At 45.7% G+C, this 18,239-nt stretch overlaps 1 protein-coding gene across 2 annotated transcripts in view; it reads right to left on the reverse strand.

Annotated features, from left to right (window-relative positions):
* Nucleotides 1-18,239, reverse strand: part of CLSTN2 (calsyntenin 2) — a 635,260-nt gene that overhangs the window by 593,640 nt on the left and 23,381 nt on the right. The window contains exons 1-2 of one of the 2 annotated variants that reach the window (XM_054700776.1): nucleotides 1,575-9,254; nucleotides 925-1,029 (exon numbers count right to left, since the gene is read on the reverse strand). The exons of the other annotated variant lie outside the window; for it this stretch is intronic. Of the exons in view, the coding sequence (XP_054556751.1) occupies nucleotides 925-1,029; nucleotides 1,575-1,986 (517 nt within the window). The 5' untranslated portion in view covers nucleotides 1,987-9,254. Of the gene's footprint in view, nucleotides 1-924; nucleotides 1,030-1,574; nucleotides 9,255-18,239 lie in introns of those variants that run through there. 2 annotated transcript variants of the gene reach the window in all.

Genomic DNA, 18,239 nt, shown 5'->3' on the forward strand with positions numbered 1-18,239 from the left:
TTAGCTGTCCCCCTCATAGGTTTAAATGCTCATACAGTGAGGAACACATGCACACAGGTACATACATATACATAAACATGCACAAGCATATTCACAAACACAAATATAAACATGCACACATATACACAAACACACACACACTTTACCCTCCATTTTCCCAGTAGAGTTAGTCATGTTACACTCTGGTTAGCCCAATATTCAGTGTTCACATGACTGTGATTATGTAAGTGTCATTTACAGTTACAGATATAGCTGCTTCTGGTTACTTTTCCTTTTCTGTATTTTCCATACACAGTTTGTGTTTCCAAACCTTAGTAACTATCTTGATTTCTATCTTTCTTATTTTCTGTCCCCTTTCCTGTGCAGAAACAATAGAAGTGACTAAGCAGAATCTAAATCTGTAGACTTTTTTCTGTGCTTACTCTCTCTTCTTTTCTCTGCCTCCTGTCCTCAATATCAGGGAGTGTTTCCTGCAAGAAGAGATATTATCCCCAGAGCAACATTTCAAACACTAACACATAAGCATCCCATGAGAAAAGAGCTTTCTGGTTTAGAAAGCTGAGAGAGGCCTAGCATAACACCTAGCAACCACGGGGGCTGGGTTTTGTTGGACTAGTGTTTTGAACTATTGAGCAGAGGAGCTCAGAAGCTCCCTTGCTGTCCTCTGCTCCTAGTTCTTTTAAGACAAAACATCCCTTTTGGTCCTCCCAAAACCTTGCACAAACTCTTTCTCTGGCATTTGAACTTGACTCTGGGCTACCAGAAACAGAACTATCAGAGCCTTTCCATGTCCCTAGGTGTCACGGAAACAGGCCAACAAGGTGAATGTTAAGAACACGCTGACTGGAGAGCACAAGAAAGTAACCTCAATTCCAAAGCTATATTTTTCTCAGCAGGTGAAGTATAGAAAATAATGTGATTAACCTCTGCCCTGGTCGTGGACAGAAGCAACGGCGGCTGGACTGCTCTGTGCCTGGCAGGGTCTTCCTGCACTTTCCAGGCTCCCTGGTCGGAGGTATTGTCCCCAGCCTGCAGACCAGACAGAACAGGTAAAAAAAAAAAGTCAGCACAAGGAAAGGAGGGTCTCTGAAATGCTGCAAAACAAGCGAATTAGAATGATGCCAGCAGAGACCAGGTAATCCCAATGCCAGAATAATCTGGCAGGTTCCTTGGAGATTCATGGGTGAGGGGAAAAAGGCACAGGTGCAAAAATGCTCATTAGTTGACACTTACGGGTAACACTGTCCTCTAACTCATGACCAATCTATGATTCTGGAAGGAACCAAAGAAGAGCAGGCTGAATGATGAGACTCAGGAGGTCTTGGGGAGGCGAGGCTCAAGGTTGTCAGGCAAGAGCATCCCTGCTCCTGGGTTCTCCCACTGTAAATTGTTGTTCTCACATGCCCCTCCCTCCTCATTCCCTCTCCTATCATAACCTCGAGTGGGCTTGCCTGGACTCTTAAACATCACCGGTTCTTTGGTGAAAGAGATGTTATGGGGATGAGAGATCAGACAAGGACCCAAGAAGACATGAGAAAACTGCAGGCATAATACCCACCAACTCCCATTCTCACCTATAATTCGACCATTAGCACTGCCAGGCGGGACATGGAGGGCTGAAAGTTTTGTTTTTTCTCTCCCACTGATTCCTATTTGCAAGAGGCTGCTGGTCCTTCCCAAGCCAAGGTCAGCTTGCCACCTGAAGAGGAGGTGAGGAGGCAGATGGAGAGGTGGGCGCTGCACTATTGGAGGTCTGCAAAGGAACAGAGTGCCACCCAGGAAGTGTGACTGTCCGGGAAGATTACAGGTCTCTAACTTGCCAATGCATACACACTCACATACACCAATATAAACATGGCAGTAAGCCAACACCTGCAGAGTCATCGACCTGAGCATGTTGGAAGAAGAGGCTTGGAGAGGTGAGATGAGTTGTCTATTGGGTTCTTTTAGGACCCAGACCTTTGCCCTTTCTTCTGACCCAGACATCCCTGAGGGTAAATCCACAGGACTGCTGACTGGCACTCTGGGAAATGCAGGAAAGGCAGGTACTGGGTCTCAGGCAGACTCCATGTGAATCCTGGCTCAATCATAATAGGCCGAGTGGTGCCGGACACACTGCGGGAGGTCCCTGAGCTCCAGTTCCCCATGTGTACACTGAGGAGAGCACAGATGAGCCTACTCCCTGCATGCCTGGAGGATTCTGTGAGATTCCACAAGAGCAGCACTGGCCCTGAGCCTCTAGCACAGCAGCTGCTCCCTAAAGTGGCAAATTAGTCATTCTGGCCTTAATTTTCACATTTGTGCAAATTTGGATGACTCTGCCCATCCCGGCTGAGCCTTAACCCCTGGGTGGTCCCAGGGGAGGGGGTCAGGGGATGCCAGTCTGGAGTAAAGGGCACCATCCCCAGGGGAGCGGAATGAGCTCCTCCCACAGCTTCCAGGCTGATCTGCTGGCTCTGACCGTCCTCAGATATTTGGATGGATTCTGAAACATGGGTCCTGGCAATGGGGTTAGCTGTATTCTTCAGTGTTTTAACTTGAAATTACTCCCTGAAAAAGTAAGCTTACTGCAACCCCCAAGTCTCCATCTCTGTACCCTAGGGTCTGCCTCCAAGCTGTCACAAGAATTCTGGGAAGGAAGGCTGATATGCTGTAAGAACCCGGTGGAGGGCTGGCGGCCTGGCTGCTTGCTGTTTGAATAACTGGTCAGAGGCAGCCGGCTCCCGAAAGGTGGGGAAAAGGGGCTGCACATGGTGTTGGGTGATTCTGATACATCCATCCGTTCACTGGACAAGCACGCAGGGAGCACCATGACCTATCAGTCTGGCCTGGATGCTGGGCCACTAGTAGTGAAATGATGTTCAAGAAACCTGAGGTTTGTTACCTTTATCTCTACATGTGTCAACAGGTCTTTCCTGAGAACTAAGATGTCCTGAGTTGTATTTTGTAACGTCTCCATCAGCCCCATAGTCCTGATTGAATTGAATGGTCTCTACCCTTGCTGCTATTTCATGTTTGCAATTTATAACAGGAATAATGTTGTCATTCACAGGTGCATTAACACTTAACAGACACCTCCTCTGCTCTGGGGGGCCAGTGGATGCCATTACCAATGACCCTGCCTTGAGGGAGAGCACAAGAGTCAGCTCAAGCTCTGCAGCATCCCCATCTCAGCATCTGTGGGTGTTTATCTGGATGTTTTTGGGTCTCTCCTACCCACAGCCTAGCCCCAATTTCTGAGGTTGTGCTCCCCTCTAGGCCTGCATTAGCTCTCAGGGATCAGTCCAGAGCCGAGGCTGCAAGTCCCACATCTCAACCAGCTGACAGGCACTGCAGGAGATACTTCCTCACTTAGTCCCACACCCTCCTCTGCAGAGTCACAGATTACCTCCATTAAATGAGATAGAGCAGGAGCCCTGGCCCGGCTGTGCTCAGGGTGGGTGCTCCCCTTTCTTCCTTCAAGTCCAGCACTCAGGTCCTCCCAGGCAAGCAGCACACCCTCCTCAACTCATTTCTCTGAAGCCAACAATCAAGACCTCAGCATGGGGCCAGAGGTCTGCGAGCATACCAAAACCCCTCATGTCTGGTCTCCCAGAATAAATTACAGTGCAAGGCACTAGACTTTTTAGCAGGGAACCAGCAATTGATTTTATATATAATTTGGAAGCAGAAGAATATTATTGTACTTTGTTTTCCTATGGCTATTATCCCCATGAGAGCTCATTTCTACTTCTTAACAGGGATTTACTTGGACTGATGAATTGGTTAAAAACCTTCCTGCCCAATTTCAATTTACTCAGTGCAACATTTGCTGTAAAACATTTAGCAAGAATGCAAATTCGACCAGTGCAGCTCCTGGAAAGATGTTGCTATTCTTCCACAGACACCCCTTCTCCCCTGCACAGGACTTCAGGAAGATTACCCCATGACCTCTGGGGAAGCAGAGCACAAATTGGGCCTGGAGTACCACCTCCCCTCCAACATCTCATACCATCCCCAAACGAGACAACTAATAACAATTTGGGACCATATCTAGAAGTGGGGAGGGGTGCAGAGGGACAGCCTCATTACTGACCTGTTCTCACCCAAGAGTGTCATCCTGAAGCTCCAAAACTGCAGCTTTCCATTGCAAAGTTGCCCCATAATGTTTATATCAAATTTCTTTCTCTTAGGCCTACAAGCACCTTGGGCCTGGGCAGATCTGCAAAATTGGCCACTTGGGACAGAAATAACAAAGACTGGGTTATCATGGATAATTCAGCAGCTTCCATCTCAATCCCCAGCACCTGACTTCATAAATTCCAACCTGAATTCTTCCTCCCACCATAACCTGAGGTCCCATGCTTTCCCAGAAACCTGCCAGAGTGGGCAACATCAGCTGCTGGAAAATGCTAACCTGCCCCAGTCAGGCAGGGTCAGCACCTGGAGTCCTTGGTCTCCCTCTGTCCCACACCAATTTCAGCTGCTGCAGGCCAGCTGAGCCCTTTGTTCCTGAGGGCAGGCTTTAGCCCTCATTGTCTCAACATATGCCACTGGGTCAATCAGCCCCCCTCTTGAAGCCATCCTCTGAGACGAGTCATCCACCCCCATCTGAGTGTCTAATGGTGGTATCAGCTTCTCTGGAGGCTGTGGCTGGGATGCCATGTGGGTGGCCAGTCTCCTGCTTGCTTCCCTGCCAGACATGCCTCCCAAAGCCAGTCACAGAAGAGAAAGTATCTCCTCAGCAATAAAGAAAACCTGGCCCAAGCGTGGGCATAGCTTCAGCAGACCTCACCCTGTCACGGACCTCTCAGGGCTGCAGCCCCTGAGCACTCAGTTCATAATGGGTGGATTCCTTCCCCACCAGCCTGACCAGGACCCTAGTCCCCAACACCCTACTCATGTGTAAAAATCCACAGGAATCCCTGCTATTCTTCAAGGCAGACTACAGAAGCAATTAATTTCTAACAATAAAGATAGGTGTGCAGACAAAATTCCTAGCAAAAAATACCAGAGGACTATTTTTGTTATTCATTCATTCATTCATTTGCTCATTCATTCATCCATCTAGTTAGTCATCCAATAAACACTACTGAGAACTAACTATAAGGCAAAGAAGGAGAAAGCAAGGCTTCTGTAATCCTCACAACCCTCATCCTGAACTCTGGGGTGCACCTCTGACTTTGTCCCCCATCCTCCTTATCATGCAGCCCTTTCACTGCAGGAACAGTTAGCATCTGTTGACTGAGTACTGGCCAGAGCCTGTGCTTTCTGCTAACGCTTTCATCGATGATCTCATGGAATCCTCATAAGCCTTTGAGTAACTGGAATTACCTTCATTTTGCTGGGGAAGAGGCAAGACTCTGAGAAAGAACTAGGTGGTACCATCAGCAAGTGACAGGGCTTAATATGCAGCCCACCTTCAGGGCCCACAACCCATGTCCTCTCCTCTCCCCTAAACTTAGATCTTACAGAGAATTCAAATCCTCAGAGAGATGCTCATAATAACATCATCGTACGCTTCTTCACACAGACCCTGCCTACAGTTCGCAGGAAGGACAGAGGCCTATTGGAAGAAAAGAGGACCTCCCAAACTGTGAACTCTACAACCCCAGGGTCCTATCAAACCCTCTCCTCCCCAGGAAGTCTCTGCAGATGCAGATTCTCCCTGACCCTCCCCAGCACCTGCAATCAGAGATTCAGATACTAACAGAGGCTGCATTTGGCAGGTGATGACCCTGGAGTCCAGTGGGCCTTGATGTCTGATGTCACACACAGGATGAGGCAGAGCAGGCTCCTAGACCTGTGGTTCCTGTCCCCCTGACCCTACTGCCTGCTGACCAAGAAAGCTCAAGTCCTTCCCAGCCCTGCCACTGTGGTGAGCCCGGCTCATGAGGATGCACTCCCCTTATCCTGTTCAACAGCTCCTCCCGTCCAGATAACCCCTACTTCCTGCCTGCCTACCTCAGGCCACTATCTCCAAGAAGTCTGCATAGCTCTCCATCCTACACCTCTTCCCAGGAGACACTGATCTCCCCATGGGCAGTGTCCGTGTGGCATCCGTCTGTGCCTCTCACCCCCCAGCCCAGGGCCTGGCACAGGAGAGTTCTCAATAAGTGTCTCAATAAGTTCTCAATAAGTGAATACGTTTTGTTGAATATTCCAAAAATGATACAACAGCCTCAGGTTCAAATAGATATTTCATTACCTGATGAGAAATTAAAAGATGCCAAGTCATCTTTAAAATAATTGACTGCTCTTTTATGAGGCCTCTCATCTCATTTCTCTCCAGTTCTGTGGAGCACTGGAGCCTTTCAATACCCCACATAATCAGAGGTACTATTTATTCTATAAGCATTTTAGTTAACTGCACTAAGATCCCAAATCTTCAGCGGTCATTTCTTTTTCTTTCTGCCATCCGGAAGGACTACTAATAGCTATGCAGTCTTGAAAAGAGCAAATGAATGCCAAGAAGAAAGCCTGAGAGTTCAAAACCATAATCTTCTCTTGTGATTAATATCCTCAAGGCAACAATTCACCACTCAAGGCAGAGCGGCCTCTCCAAGTTTTTGCAAAGACCATCAGTCCCACATAACACAGGGTGACACATTGGCAGGGGTAAAGGGCAGGTGTACGATGGGTCTTGCCATCATTCCTCTGTCATTCCAGAAGTCGAATCCCATTATCACATTTAAAAGTTATTTGTAAACACGTAGCCCCACCCAGACCCTGAACCATCACAACTGGGTGAAGCCAGAGGTAGCAATTCCCCCGGAAACAACAGCGCCACCCCCTGCCTAATGCCTTCTGTGGCTCATAGAGGCAGTCTCAGGCAGAATTCCCACTCATACCTCCAGGGGTGGAGGGCCCACCAGCCATTGGCTGCTGTATTCAGGATGAGCCACATAAAGCAGTTTACTGGCCACCTTGCAGCAAGTGCAGTCACCAAAACAGTCACCAGAGGTTGACATCACACATCTGTCAAAGGCCCATGCTTTCTTTATCTGTCACATTTTAGAATTCAACTTCAAACACCTAGTCTGTCAGGAACACTGTCTCAGGAGCTCTGGAGGCAATAGTGTGGAATCAGGTATAGTGGCCCTCACTTGTTGGCAGTAGATGGAGAGCATACTCTACCAGATGGCTGTATTCATGCCATCTCCTGCCATGCCAGGAACTCTGGGCGAGATATGTTTTCTCTGAGGGTGAGTTCTAACCTACCCACTCAGACAGGTTCAATCAATGGCTCCAATTTTATTGCTCATCAGAATCATCTGACGAGTTTTTGAAAATCTCAATGCACAGGCCAAGCCCCAGTCCAAATCACAGCAAATCTCTCAGAGTGGGATGTGGGTAGAATCTTTTCTTAAAGCCCCAATCAATTCTAGCAAAGGCCTTAGATGGCTGAAGTTCCCCTGGTTGTTGGAAGGGGACTATGGTGCCTTGAATGCAGATGGGCCTGGCTCCAGAAGTGGTGACCATCCTTTATCTCACTCTCTCTGTAGATTTATGCATTCAAGTGTTCACAGACTCTGATAAGGGAACAAGGCCAACTACAATATCACAGAGGAGTCAATCAACGTCATGATGTAGGTTCAAAGGGCTACTGAGTTCAAGGAAAGAGAGAGCCCCGAATTTGGGGTAAGCAGATGATGGTTTCTTTCAGAAAGTCTCATTTCAATGGGGTCCAGAGCCATAGATGCCCAGAGCATGGTGGGGGCACAGGAGGCACCAAGCAGGGAGGCAGGAGAGCTGGCAGGATCCAAGGGAAAGCAACCACTCATTTAGGCTGGAGCTTAGAAGACTAGTAGAGAGTAGGCAAAGGTAGGTTAGAAAGACAGGTGGGTGTGGGAAGAAGGGATGATTTAGGGATGTGCCCCTGAAGATTTTCCACCTGGCGATGGCATGACTGTGGATATGCTCTTGGAAGAGTCATCTGACCATGGCACAGTAGAGATCCTTGAGATGTGCTATACAGCAAGAAAATGACCGAGTGGTGGGATAGATTAGGATGAAAGCTCAACTAGGTGGGGGATGCAACTTGCCCACAATTAATAACTGATCCAGGATAGGGTAGGGAGGCTGGAAGGAGTAAGAAGCTCCAGATGACAAAAGGGACAAGACTTGGCTGTGACTAACAATGTGAAGTCCTTACTTCTATCACCAGCCCAGTCACTATGTAGGTAACCTTGGGCAAGTCACTTCACTCTCCATAGTTTAGTATCCAGCATTGAAGGATGGAGACAATGAAAACCTCCCTGCCCATCTTAGCAAAGTCCTAGTCTCAATGAGAGAATGCGTGTAAATGTCTTCCGAAGTGTGAAAAAGCATGACATACAAAAGCCTTACATAATTTCCAGATTTTATTAATACTCTGCATGTTTTCTTTACATTTTCGAGGTCTTAAACTTGAAGCCTATGCTGCCATATGAGAAAAGCTATTAATAATGATGTCTTTTATAGCTCAAAGTTATGAACAAATAAAAAGAGTTTATGTCTTTTACTGCTGCTAGAGAACAGACTTACCAACATTAATTTGAATTAAAATGTCAATATTTTTTCATTCGAGTTTCTTAAAACATACTCAGTTTCCTTTTTACATTTTCCCCTTATTTTATACAGCAATATATTCTGTGCATTGAGTTTCTGGAATACTTCAAGAGCCAAGCTAAACAGAACACAAACTCATAAAAAAGTTAGCTTCTGTGTAAAAAGTTTCCTCTTTAAAAAAAAAAAAAGAAAAGAAGTTAGTTATTGGAGCTAGTGGATGATGGCAGTCATGAGTATTATAATGTTTATACCAAGAGTCCTCAATCAATTCTTTTTCTTGAAACTTGGGTAACACAGGGAAAACAATACAAAAAGATCTAATCCTCAACTGTTCCCAGAATTCCACCAACTGGTATTCCACAGATCTGAGGGGCCCACTCCTTGCAACTGCAGAATTTGAGCTAATTCTGTTCTCCAGTTTACTCTGTGGCTTCTACTTAATTCTTTAGTCCCTATAGCCAACAATGTGAGTGCTAAATTCTTAAAGTGACACACGATCAAGGGGGTGTATAAGCCTTCCACATGGAGACTCCCATTTGGGCTTCCCAACTATTCTAGACAGAGTGGGGAGCAGAACAGGTAGAGCTACTGAAATACACTGCTGAGGGGAGCAGTGGGAGAGACAGGAGAGGTCTGCTGGGCCATGTGGGTTAGCTCTCTGGCTGGGGATCGAACTCAGGCCACAGTGGCTGGTAAGAGCTTGATAGCACAGAGACTTTAACCCCTGCACCACCAGGGAGGCCCATTATTAAAGATTTTTATTATGTCATATATTTCATTGTGTCTGTAGTATGCAGACAGATATAGTATAGATGAATGTATAGATATAAAGATACATACATACCTACATATGTACATACATAGAGATACAGATATATACATAGATAGGTAAATATGTTTATGGGTATATGTGTGTATATATATATGTGTGTACTATACATATCCACCTCCTTTTTTATCTTCACAACAAACTAGAATTTGTAGAAGAGGAGGCTGTATAATTTGGAAAGGATCACATAATACGATTCCATGTTATAAATTAATTCAGCAAACCCAACATCCTGCATTCATGCTCTCAATTTCAGAAAAGCTGAATGAGAGACCCTGGGGCCTAACAGGTGTGAATCATCTCACATGGCTCTCATCCCCCCACCAGAACCAGCAGGGCCACTTGGCAAGAGTAGTTTGTCCTCATGTGTAAGTGTTAGCAGAGATGTGTGAAAACATGGAGCCATTTCATCATTTGTAAATAACTATTTGCTGTGACTATAAATCATTCAAAAACCATTTGGAATATTTTATTCCTGGGAGACCAGGAGTTCCCATTTTTCAGACAAAGAGTAAATCGTCATCCACTTTTAATAACAAAACAGCCTTTCCAAAAACGGGAATAAAGATAGAGAGGCACATCATACCCACATCATGCAAAAAAGTGCAGTTAAGCTCCCAGGAAAAGGGTGGAACTTTTCCTACACTGCCTCAAGTTCCACATGCTAAATTCCCTTGGCTAGCTCCCCAGGACAAATAGGACTGTCCTCTGCTGGTCCTTCCGCTGAAGCGTGGGTGTTACTGGGTGCAGCTGGACGATGACAGTGACCACCACTGATGACTTCTTAGCTAATGTCCATGTTGGCTCAGGCAGCACTATTGCCCAAGGACCAGTCAGTGCCAGTCCCTCACCTGCAGATCCACCTCCTGCAGCCAGACTTGGCAAATGACAGAACCTTTCATTTATTCTTTCAAACAGTCTTTGAACAGAATTATAAAAAAGCATTTTCTTTACCAAATCACACCATGTTAACTTTCTGGAGCCCAAGGGGGGTGGGCACTCAATCTCAAAAGTCCATTAAATGAAATCACTGAGGAAAACTTGCAAAGTAGAAAATATCAACAGTGTGGTGTTGTTCACACATCCCCAGGAGGTCAGATGGAGACATAACCAACTGAATTAATCAGATCCCAGGTGGCACAACTTTAAAAGTGAGGTTACCTTGCAGGTTGCTACAACACCAGTCATGAAAGAAGGCAGAAGAATGGAGGAGGCTTCACCCTCACAAGATCTCTCCAAAGTAGCCTTTATTCCACTGCTCCCCAAATTCAACCCATTCACCCATCACTGCTGTGGTTTCCAAGTCAGTGTCTGACTCTGTCACAATCAGGGCATGTTTCAGGAGTTTTGGTATGGGAACCAGCCAGGCCCTACCCCAGAGATTTATCTGCCGGACCCATCATAAGCGGCAGTCTTCTTCCACCCCAACATTCTTCCCCACATCTACTCCCTACACAGCCTCCTTTTCTGATTTACCCTCTGCATTCCCCGTGGGGACAACTTTAGGAGCCAGACTGCCTGGTAGGGGCTGCCCTCTATCTTACTTTTACTTGTGACCCTCCTCAATCCTCTGACCTGATGTGGTACCTGCCACTTCATGCAAACAGACCCCAAAATGACTCAGCCACAGACGCTGGGCACCCTCCTTTCACTCATTCAGTCCAACAAGCACATATGTATCGATAAAGAATGTAAGTAACCATTGACTTCAACTGTCTCATGCTCTCCTGGAAGAGAGAAGTTAATAAAGAAATAAGCCATGAGAGTGCAACACCGTTCATGCTCCAAGGGACGGCATCTCAACCAGCAACAACCTGGAGGGCTTTCAGGAGGGGGTGGAGCCTGAGGCTGAAAAGATGAATCTGAATTAGCAAGCAGTTTGGGTAGGAGGCAGCAGGAACAAATCACCATCAGGTAGTGGAAGCAGCAGCAGCAAGAACAGGAGAAAATACATTTCCACACATCGAGGTGCATGCATGGAAAGTACAAACAACCACAGGGCCGAGTGTGAAGCAGGGGCTGGAATATAAAGGACCGGTGAAGGAGCCTGGACTCTATCCTTCACATGATTGAGTGTCTGAGGGATTTTAACAAGAGAGTGGCTCAGTGAGGTCTGGATTTGAGGACAATGCCGGTGTTTGCAGACAGGGTGATGCACTGCAGATTTCAGGGAGAGAGCAGATGCCATGGGCTGAGTAGGAAGCTGCTACAGTCACCCCAGGCCAGGGCTGAGACTGGAATCAGTGTCATCCTCCACAGGCCCCTCCCAACGCTAAGATCACCTTGGGTAGTAATACTGGTCCCATGGGGCCCAGGCTTTCCCTGTTGTTTTGTCAGCTTCAGGAGGATACAGCAGTGCTAGAGAAAGCAAGGTTTCTCGGGGATTCCTGCACCCTGCAAGAAAGAAGAACACACCCCAGAAGGGAAGAAAGCTAGGCTCTGGTGCCTCACCAGATTCTCAAGAGGGCTGGTTGACCTGAGGTTGGCATGCAAAGAAAGAAAGGTGATCACCTCCCTTTCTCTTGATACCATGTAACAGGGCTAGCTGCCTGCTTTAGTGATGGAGCTTTACATTTACCCTCCCACCAAAGCAGAGGCCCCAAGACTGAAAGCCCAGGATCCAGGGGTAGAGGCTGCCGTTCCCATCCCACACCTGGGAAGAATGCCAGAGCCCAGACAGACAAGCTACGCAGGCCCTGAGGCTGACTCAAAGAGCCCAACACCCCCTTGCTGCACCCTGGCCCTCTCTGGGCCTTTGCAAAGGTGGTGAGAGATGCCACTGGATGTAAAAAGGCAGGGAGGTCGGCTTGGGCAGTGCTGTTGTCAAAGGACCAGCCCCTCATCTGCAGAACCAACTACCACCTGTAACCAGACTTGGGCAAATGACAGAGCCTTTCATTCATTCTTTTAAATGGCCTTTGAACAGAATTATGGAAAAGCATTCTCTTTACTAAAATGACACTGTGTAAACTTTCTGGGGATCAAGGAGGGGGCACTCAATCAAAAGCCCATTAAATGAAATCATGGAAGAAAACTTGCAAAGTAGAAAATATGAACCACGTGGTGTTGTCTGAAGCCTGCCATCAAGATGAATGGGGTGCCGGCAGCAACAGCACAGGGCATTGGTCAACTCGCTCTTCTGAAGGACAAAGCAGGTCATTCCCCGATCGATGAGAGAGAAGCCAGGCCTCTGCAAGGGCCAGCGCCACGTGGCTGGGAGGTGAAATTAAAGCCGCTGGAAACAGAAGCTTATAGCTGTGGGAAAATGCATCTCTCTTTTGTTTAAGTGAAAAATGAGGAAGGAGAGAAGAAAAATCCCCACAGGCTAGGTTTGCAGTCGGGCGGCCACAGGGAGAGGCCAGGAGACGGCTCTCTGTGCATGGACATGTCTTCCTGGCTCTGCAGAGGGCATCAGCCCCGGAAATGCAGACCTTCCTCCCACTGTGCAGTCTCCAGAGCTCCCCCAGCGTGGCTTGATGCCACACTGGGTGCGGAGGTCCAGTGGCACTGCCATCTCTGAATGCTTCTCCCTTCCCCGCTCCAGCTCAGGGTCACCTCCATCCCACAGCTTCCTCTGAGTCTCCAGGTTGGATAAGGTCATGTGCTTAACCCATACCCTGTGCCTGCCCGATCTCACATGCACTCTCTTAGATGAAACCAGCTCTTCATACCCGTGCCTAACACCTGCACCAACTCCAGCACAGCCCAGACTGGCTTACAGTGTCATGGCTCAGGCATCCCCCTCACCGACTAGAACAGGGGCCCCTTCAAACACTTTCTGCAGGGCTCCAATCCCCGAGACAGAACAAAAATGAGGTAAGCTGACCCAAGTGACACTAGGACCATGGTTCCCAAACTTTGCATTGAAGCAGCCAAGGGACCCAGAATAAACTCATAGCCACATGACTGGGTATTTTCAACATTGAGGAAAATATAATACAGTGGCATCTATCAGACACCACGCACATGACAAGCTCAAGGCAGCTTTCAGCGTTAGATTGTTGTGTTCCTTCCGTGATGCCACGTCTGTGTGCATCTGGGTTTCCAGGATTGCTGTGACCAAGAGGGAGCGCATTGTATAAAGATCAGGTAGAACAGACCTGAGGGTGGCAGTGCCCCTGTGGTTCCATGGTCTGGGATGTACAGCGCCCTAGAGGCACGTTAAGTTGTTAGAACGTAACTATTGACTACATTGGGGGATGAATTTAATAAGCAGAACACTTGGGCATACCTTTTAACCTAAGGACACCCCAAAAATAAGTACAAAGTATGCTTTGAGCTGAGGAAGTTGGGGATCTTCTGCCCTAAGGTAAAGTGAGTGTAGGGAGTGGGAGTAACAGCTCCCAGACCTGCTCTGATGATGCCATCTATGCCCCCCACCTGTAAGGCTCCAGTATCTGCTGAGCTCCACCTGGGTGTCAAGCACTAGGCTTAGCCCTGGGAAGCAGAGGACTTCTCAAGGGCAAGGCCCTATTCCAGCACCTGGCCTGATGCCATGCAAGATGCTGGCCTAGGAAGAGCTCAGTCCAGACAAGCTATACTGAGACATAAAACCACAGCCATCATCCTTCCCACAGCCAAAAAGTGAAGCCAAGAATGTGAGGGCGTCCTGGATATCACTGCAGTTCCCAAACAAAGAAACAAACAAAACTGGTAGTACGCAAACCCCCAAAATGCATTACCAGATAAATCCAAAACTTGTCTCTTTAAGATCAATGAGGTAGGTGATTCCAAGCTAAAGACAAAGAAAAGAATGAGGAAAGACTTGCACAGAAAACATGCCAATATCAGTGTATCTGCCTAACTCGTATGTTACCACAGATGCAGGGACACAGGCCTCCAGGCTGAGCGCTGGCAGCTGGGCATCCTTGATGGGCAGAGGAACATGGCCCCAGTCCAGACCTTGCCAGAAAACGTGCTCTCAGGATTAATAGCAGAAGAGGGGTTGGTCCTGTCAGTTACAGGAAGTTGCTTTTCAGAGCTCAGGACCCATGGTTGCAAGACAATGAAATAACAGTAGTGTCTCACACCACACAGAGGACAAAAAAGGATCACTTTTCCCGCTATCACTTTTTTTTTTTTTTTTGCCATTTCAAGGCCTTTCCAGGTTCTCCAAAGAGGGTGTGTATTTTGTCAACTCACTCCATATTAGCAAAGGGTTTTTGGACAGGTTTCTCAAATTCTCTGAATCTGTTACCTCATAAGAAAAATGGAGATAATAATTCTGGCCCACATACTTGTCAAGAGCTTTTGATGTCATGAAGTATGTCCCCTTCCGCTGCTACTGCTCTCTGGACCACAATCTAACTGTTTATATTTTATCTTGTATTACTTTCTCACAAGTGTGCTATAGGTTTCAAGATACTGTCTCTGCCCAAGGGAGGTAGTTATGGCCCCTTCCTCCTCTGAAGGCTAACGATGCTTAGTTAATCCCTTGTGTAAAGTCATACATTCATTTGTTCAACAATTACTTACTGAAGGACAACAAACAAGAAAGGCCAATGTGCCTTCATGAAGTTCGCAGGCCACTGCCACCTCCTCCCTCTCTTAGCACTAGGAAGCCTATTGGTTTAGAAGGGGAAAAGGAGGTGATATGACTGGAAGAGGACAAGTTCACTGCATCACAAAATCTTGTAAAGAGAATGAAAGCTAAATAAAATCAGGACATTCCAATTAAAGAGCAGAAGGACCTGTGTCAGTTGTTCTGCGGATAATGGAGAGGCATCTGAAGGTATAATATGAATAGAGCCAGGGTGACGGATGCCTGTATAGGGAGCAGGGGCTGAAGAAGTGACCCCCTGGGTTATTTTCTGGTGAACATCTAAAAGAATGACAGGAAGGAGGTCTCTATGCCCCCTCCTCATTTCCACTCCTTCTGGTTCTCAAGTTTGATAAGAGAATCAGTGCAGTATTCAGTGAGTCAATTAAAATAATAAAATAATGACTGTACTAATGATCAATGTTTTATACTAAGAGGTAATTACTACTAACAAAAGATGCTAGTTACTTAAACATATGACTCATCCATTTTGCATCTTACCCAAGAGGAATTAAAACTTATATTCACTAAAAATTTATGCACAAATGTTCATCAAAGCTTTATGTGGAAACAACCCAGAGTCTATCCACTGAATGGATAAACTAATTGTAGTTCATCTGTACAGTGGAATACTATTCGGTAATAAAAAGGACTGAACTATAAATACATACTACAACAGCTAAATCGAAAAACAATTATGCCAAGTAAAAGAAGCCAGACCAAAAGAATATATTGTATAATTCCATTTATACAAATTCTGGAACATGCCAACTAAACTACAGTAACAGAAAACAGAACAGGAGTTACCTGTGGTGTGGGAGTCAGGTGGGGAGGGGCAGCAGAGAAGAAAGAGATAGGAGCATGAGGAAAAATCTGGAAATTGTTATCTTGGTAATGATGATGGATTCGTGGATGTCTGTCAAAACTATCAAATTGTAAACCTTAAATATGTGCAGTTGACTATATATTATTTATACTTGCTAAGAAAAATGATAATAGAATATATATTAATAGGAATATAGAGCAATGGATCCCTTTTGGAAAGCAGTTTGGCAAATGTATCAAGAATCTTAAAATGTCCTTATCCTTTGATACCACTTCTAGAGCTATATCCTAAGGACATAAAAGGAGATACAAAATTTTCACAGCAAGATTATTTATAATGAAAAAAATGGAAGCCACTAATATATCTGACAAGATGACTGTGCAAATAAATTATGGTACCTTCATATATTGAAATATTATGTAGTCATTAAAGGCAATGCTTATGTGGGGTTTTTAATAACCTGGAAAAAAGCTCACATGATAATTTTAAGTGAAAAAAAGCCAAGATATATGCTGCATATCCAGTACAAACTAAATTATGTAAAAATATGCATAGAACAATTCTGAAATACCTTTAGGATTATCTCTGAGTGATGGGGACATGTGGCAATTTTTAATCCTTTAATGCAAAGTTTTAAATGTTATTATTTTTCATGTATTTCCTACATTTTCCACATGGACAATGTATTTTTTAATTACAAAATAAATAAAACAAACCACACTCAAGGAAACCCTCAAGTCGTTCTTAAAAATGCAAATCCTACTAGAAACGTAAGAACCAGATTGTGTTTCTCTAATCCTGGCATCTATGAAAATGTAGATATATCTTCACAGCAAACGGTCGCTCTACAACTTAAATGCACATTCCTCTCTCCACTTTTAGACCATCTAGAAGACCAACCAATGAATATCAAATGTGGTCATTTAATCTTGTTCTATATTTGCTAAAACTGTTTCTACTTCCATCCATATTTTGAGTGTAAGCCCCTTAAAGGCATGGGGGAGGGGAGTCTTTTCCTTCTTTGATACTTCCTATCGCTCCCACTCTACCTTGCCAGGACATACAGGTAAGAGGGCACAGGGACACACACAGAGTGAATGACAATACCAGATCCTGTTCCTAAACACAGTCTTTCAGAGTCATTTCTCATTTAAAACCCCAACAAAACAAAGGACCCTGGGAGGTGGGCAGCAGAGTCTGTGGGTCTCTGGTTCCATTTTATAAAGAGGAAGGTGAGACTACAGCACTAACTTTGCCTGAGACTAATTCTGGGTTTTTCTCCCTGGCTTTCCTCTATGAACAACAGACAGATGTGCTGAGACTCCATTGTCCCTCACTAGCCTATGAACTTCAGCCAAATCCTCCACATCTTTGCATCTCCAGTGTCCTAGTCAGGCAGGCATTTGGTAAATTTTAGTTATTTCTAGAAGAAAGAGTTAGCAATGAGGCGAAGAGATGACTATGTACTTGAATCCATTTCTCTAATATAACATATATCCAAGAGGATGTGTGTTTTTCAAAACCTATTTAATAATTCTCCGATGTCACCCTCTAAACTAAAGCTTATTTCACAAGAGCCTTTGCAGCAGATGTGATTGACATGCTGAAGAGATCTGCCCCCTTCTTTCAAAGGGCCCTCCAGTCCCTTTCCCAGATTCCAGATGCAAAGCTAAATCACTACCTGCATTCTTTCATGTCACCCTCCATATATAGCTCACCAAGCAAATTTCTAAAGTGGTCAAATACCTAACCCAAGTCAAGAGATTGAAGGTACAGAAGGAAAAGTAAAACAACATGTGGAGAGGCCTCTCCTTGGTGGTACCGAGCTAAAAGCCACTGCCTTGCCAACCTTACAGAGTCAAGCAATGAAAGGGTAAGAACAAATCTGATAGCAAACAGGCAAATGCATGACACAGATAATTCTCCCATCATGTCACACCTAGAATGTCATCATTATAAGACCACTCCTGATTTCAGAGATGTCAACATTTGAAAAAACAGTAGTCAACCTGGAGTTGATGAACTACAGTAAGGCTATAAAGACAGCACAGAGCACCTGTTAGGTTCTTCATTTAAGACTGTGGTCTAGTCATGACTTTACAGAACACCCACGAACCCCTAGGAAGGAGCACGGACAGACTTGTGCTGTCTGCAGATTCCAAGTTTATCTCTGTCCCATCCACTGGCCCAGTCACCTTTCAAGTTCATCATGACTCCTTGGACAGAGATCAGATGTATCATTTCATCCATGCATGATCTACCACATCCCAAGATGAATTCAGCTTTTTGAACAAAAATGCATAAGCTGCCAAAGGAGAAAAGAAATTACTGAGACAGGAACCTCCCTGGTGACCTAGGGATTAAGTCTCACTGCTGCAGCATGAATTTTATCCCGGTCAGGGAGCTATCCCACATTTGGTGCAGCAGACCTCTCCTGTCTCACCCCGATGCTCCCCTCAGCAGCGTATTTCAGTAAATCTGTCTGTGCTCCCTACTCTGTCTCTGGTGACTCCTCT

The sequence above is a fragment of the Talpa occidentalis genome, unplaced genomic scaffold (genome assembly GCF_014898055.3).
Source record: "Talpa occidentalis isolate TD23 unplaced genomic scaffold, MPIMG_talOcc4v2.1 talOcc4.4, whole genome shotgun sequence".
Lineage (NCBI taxonomy): Eukaryota > Metazoa > Chordata > Mammalia > Eulipotyphla > Talpidae > Talpa > Talpa occidentalis.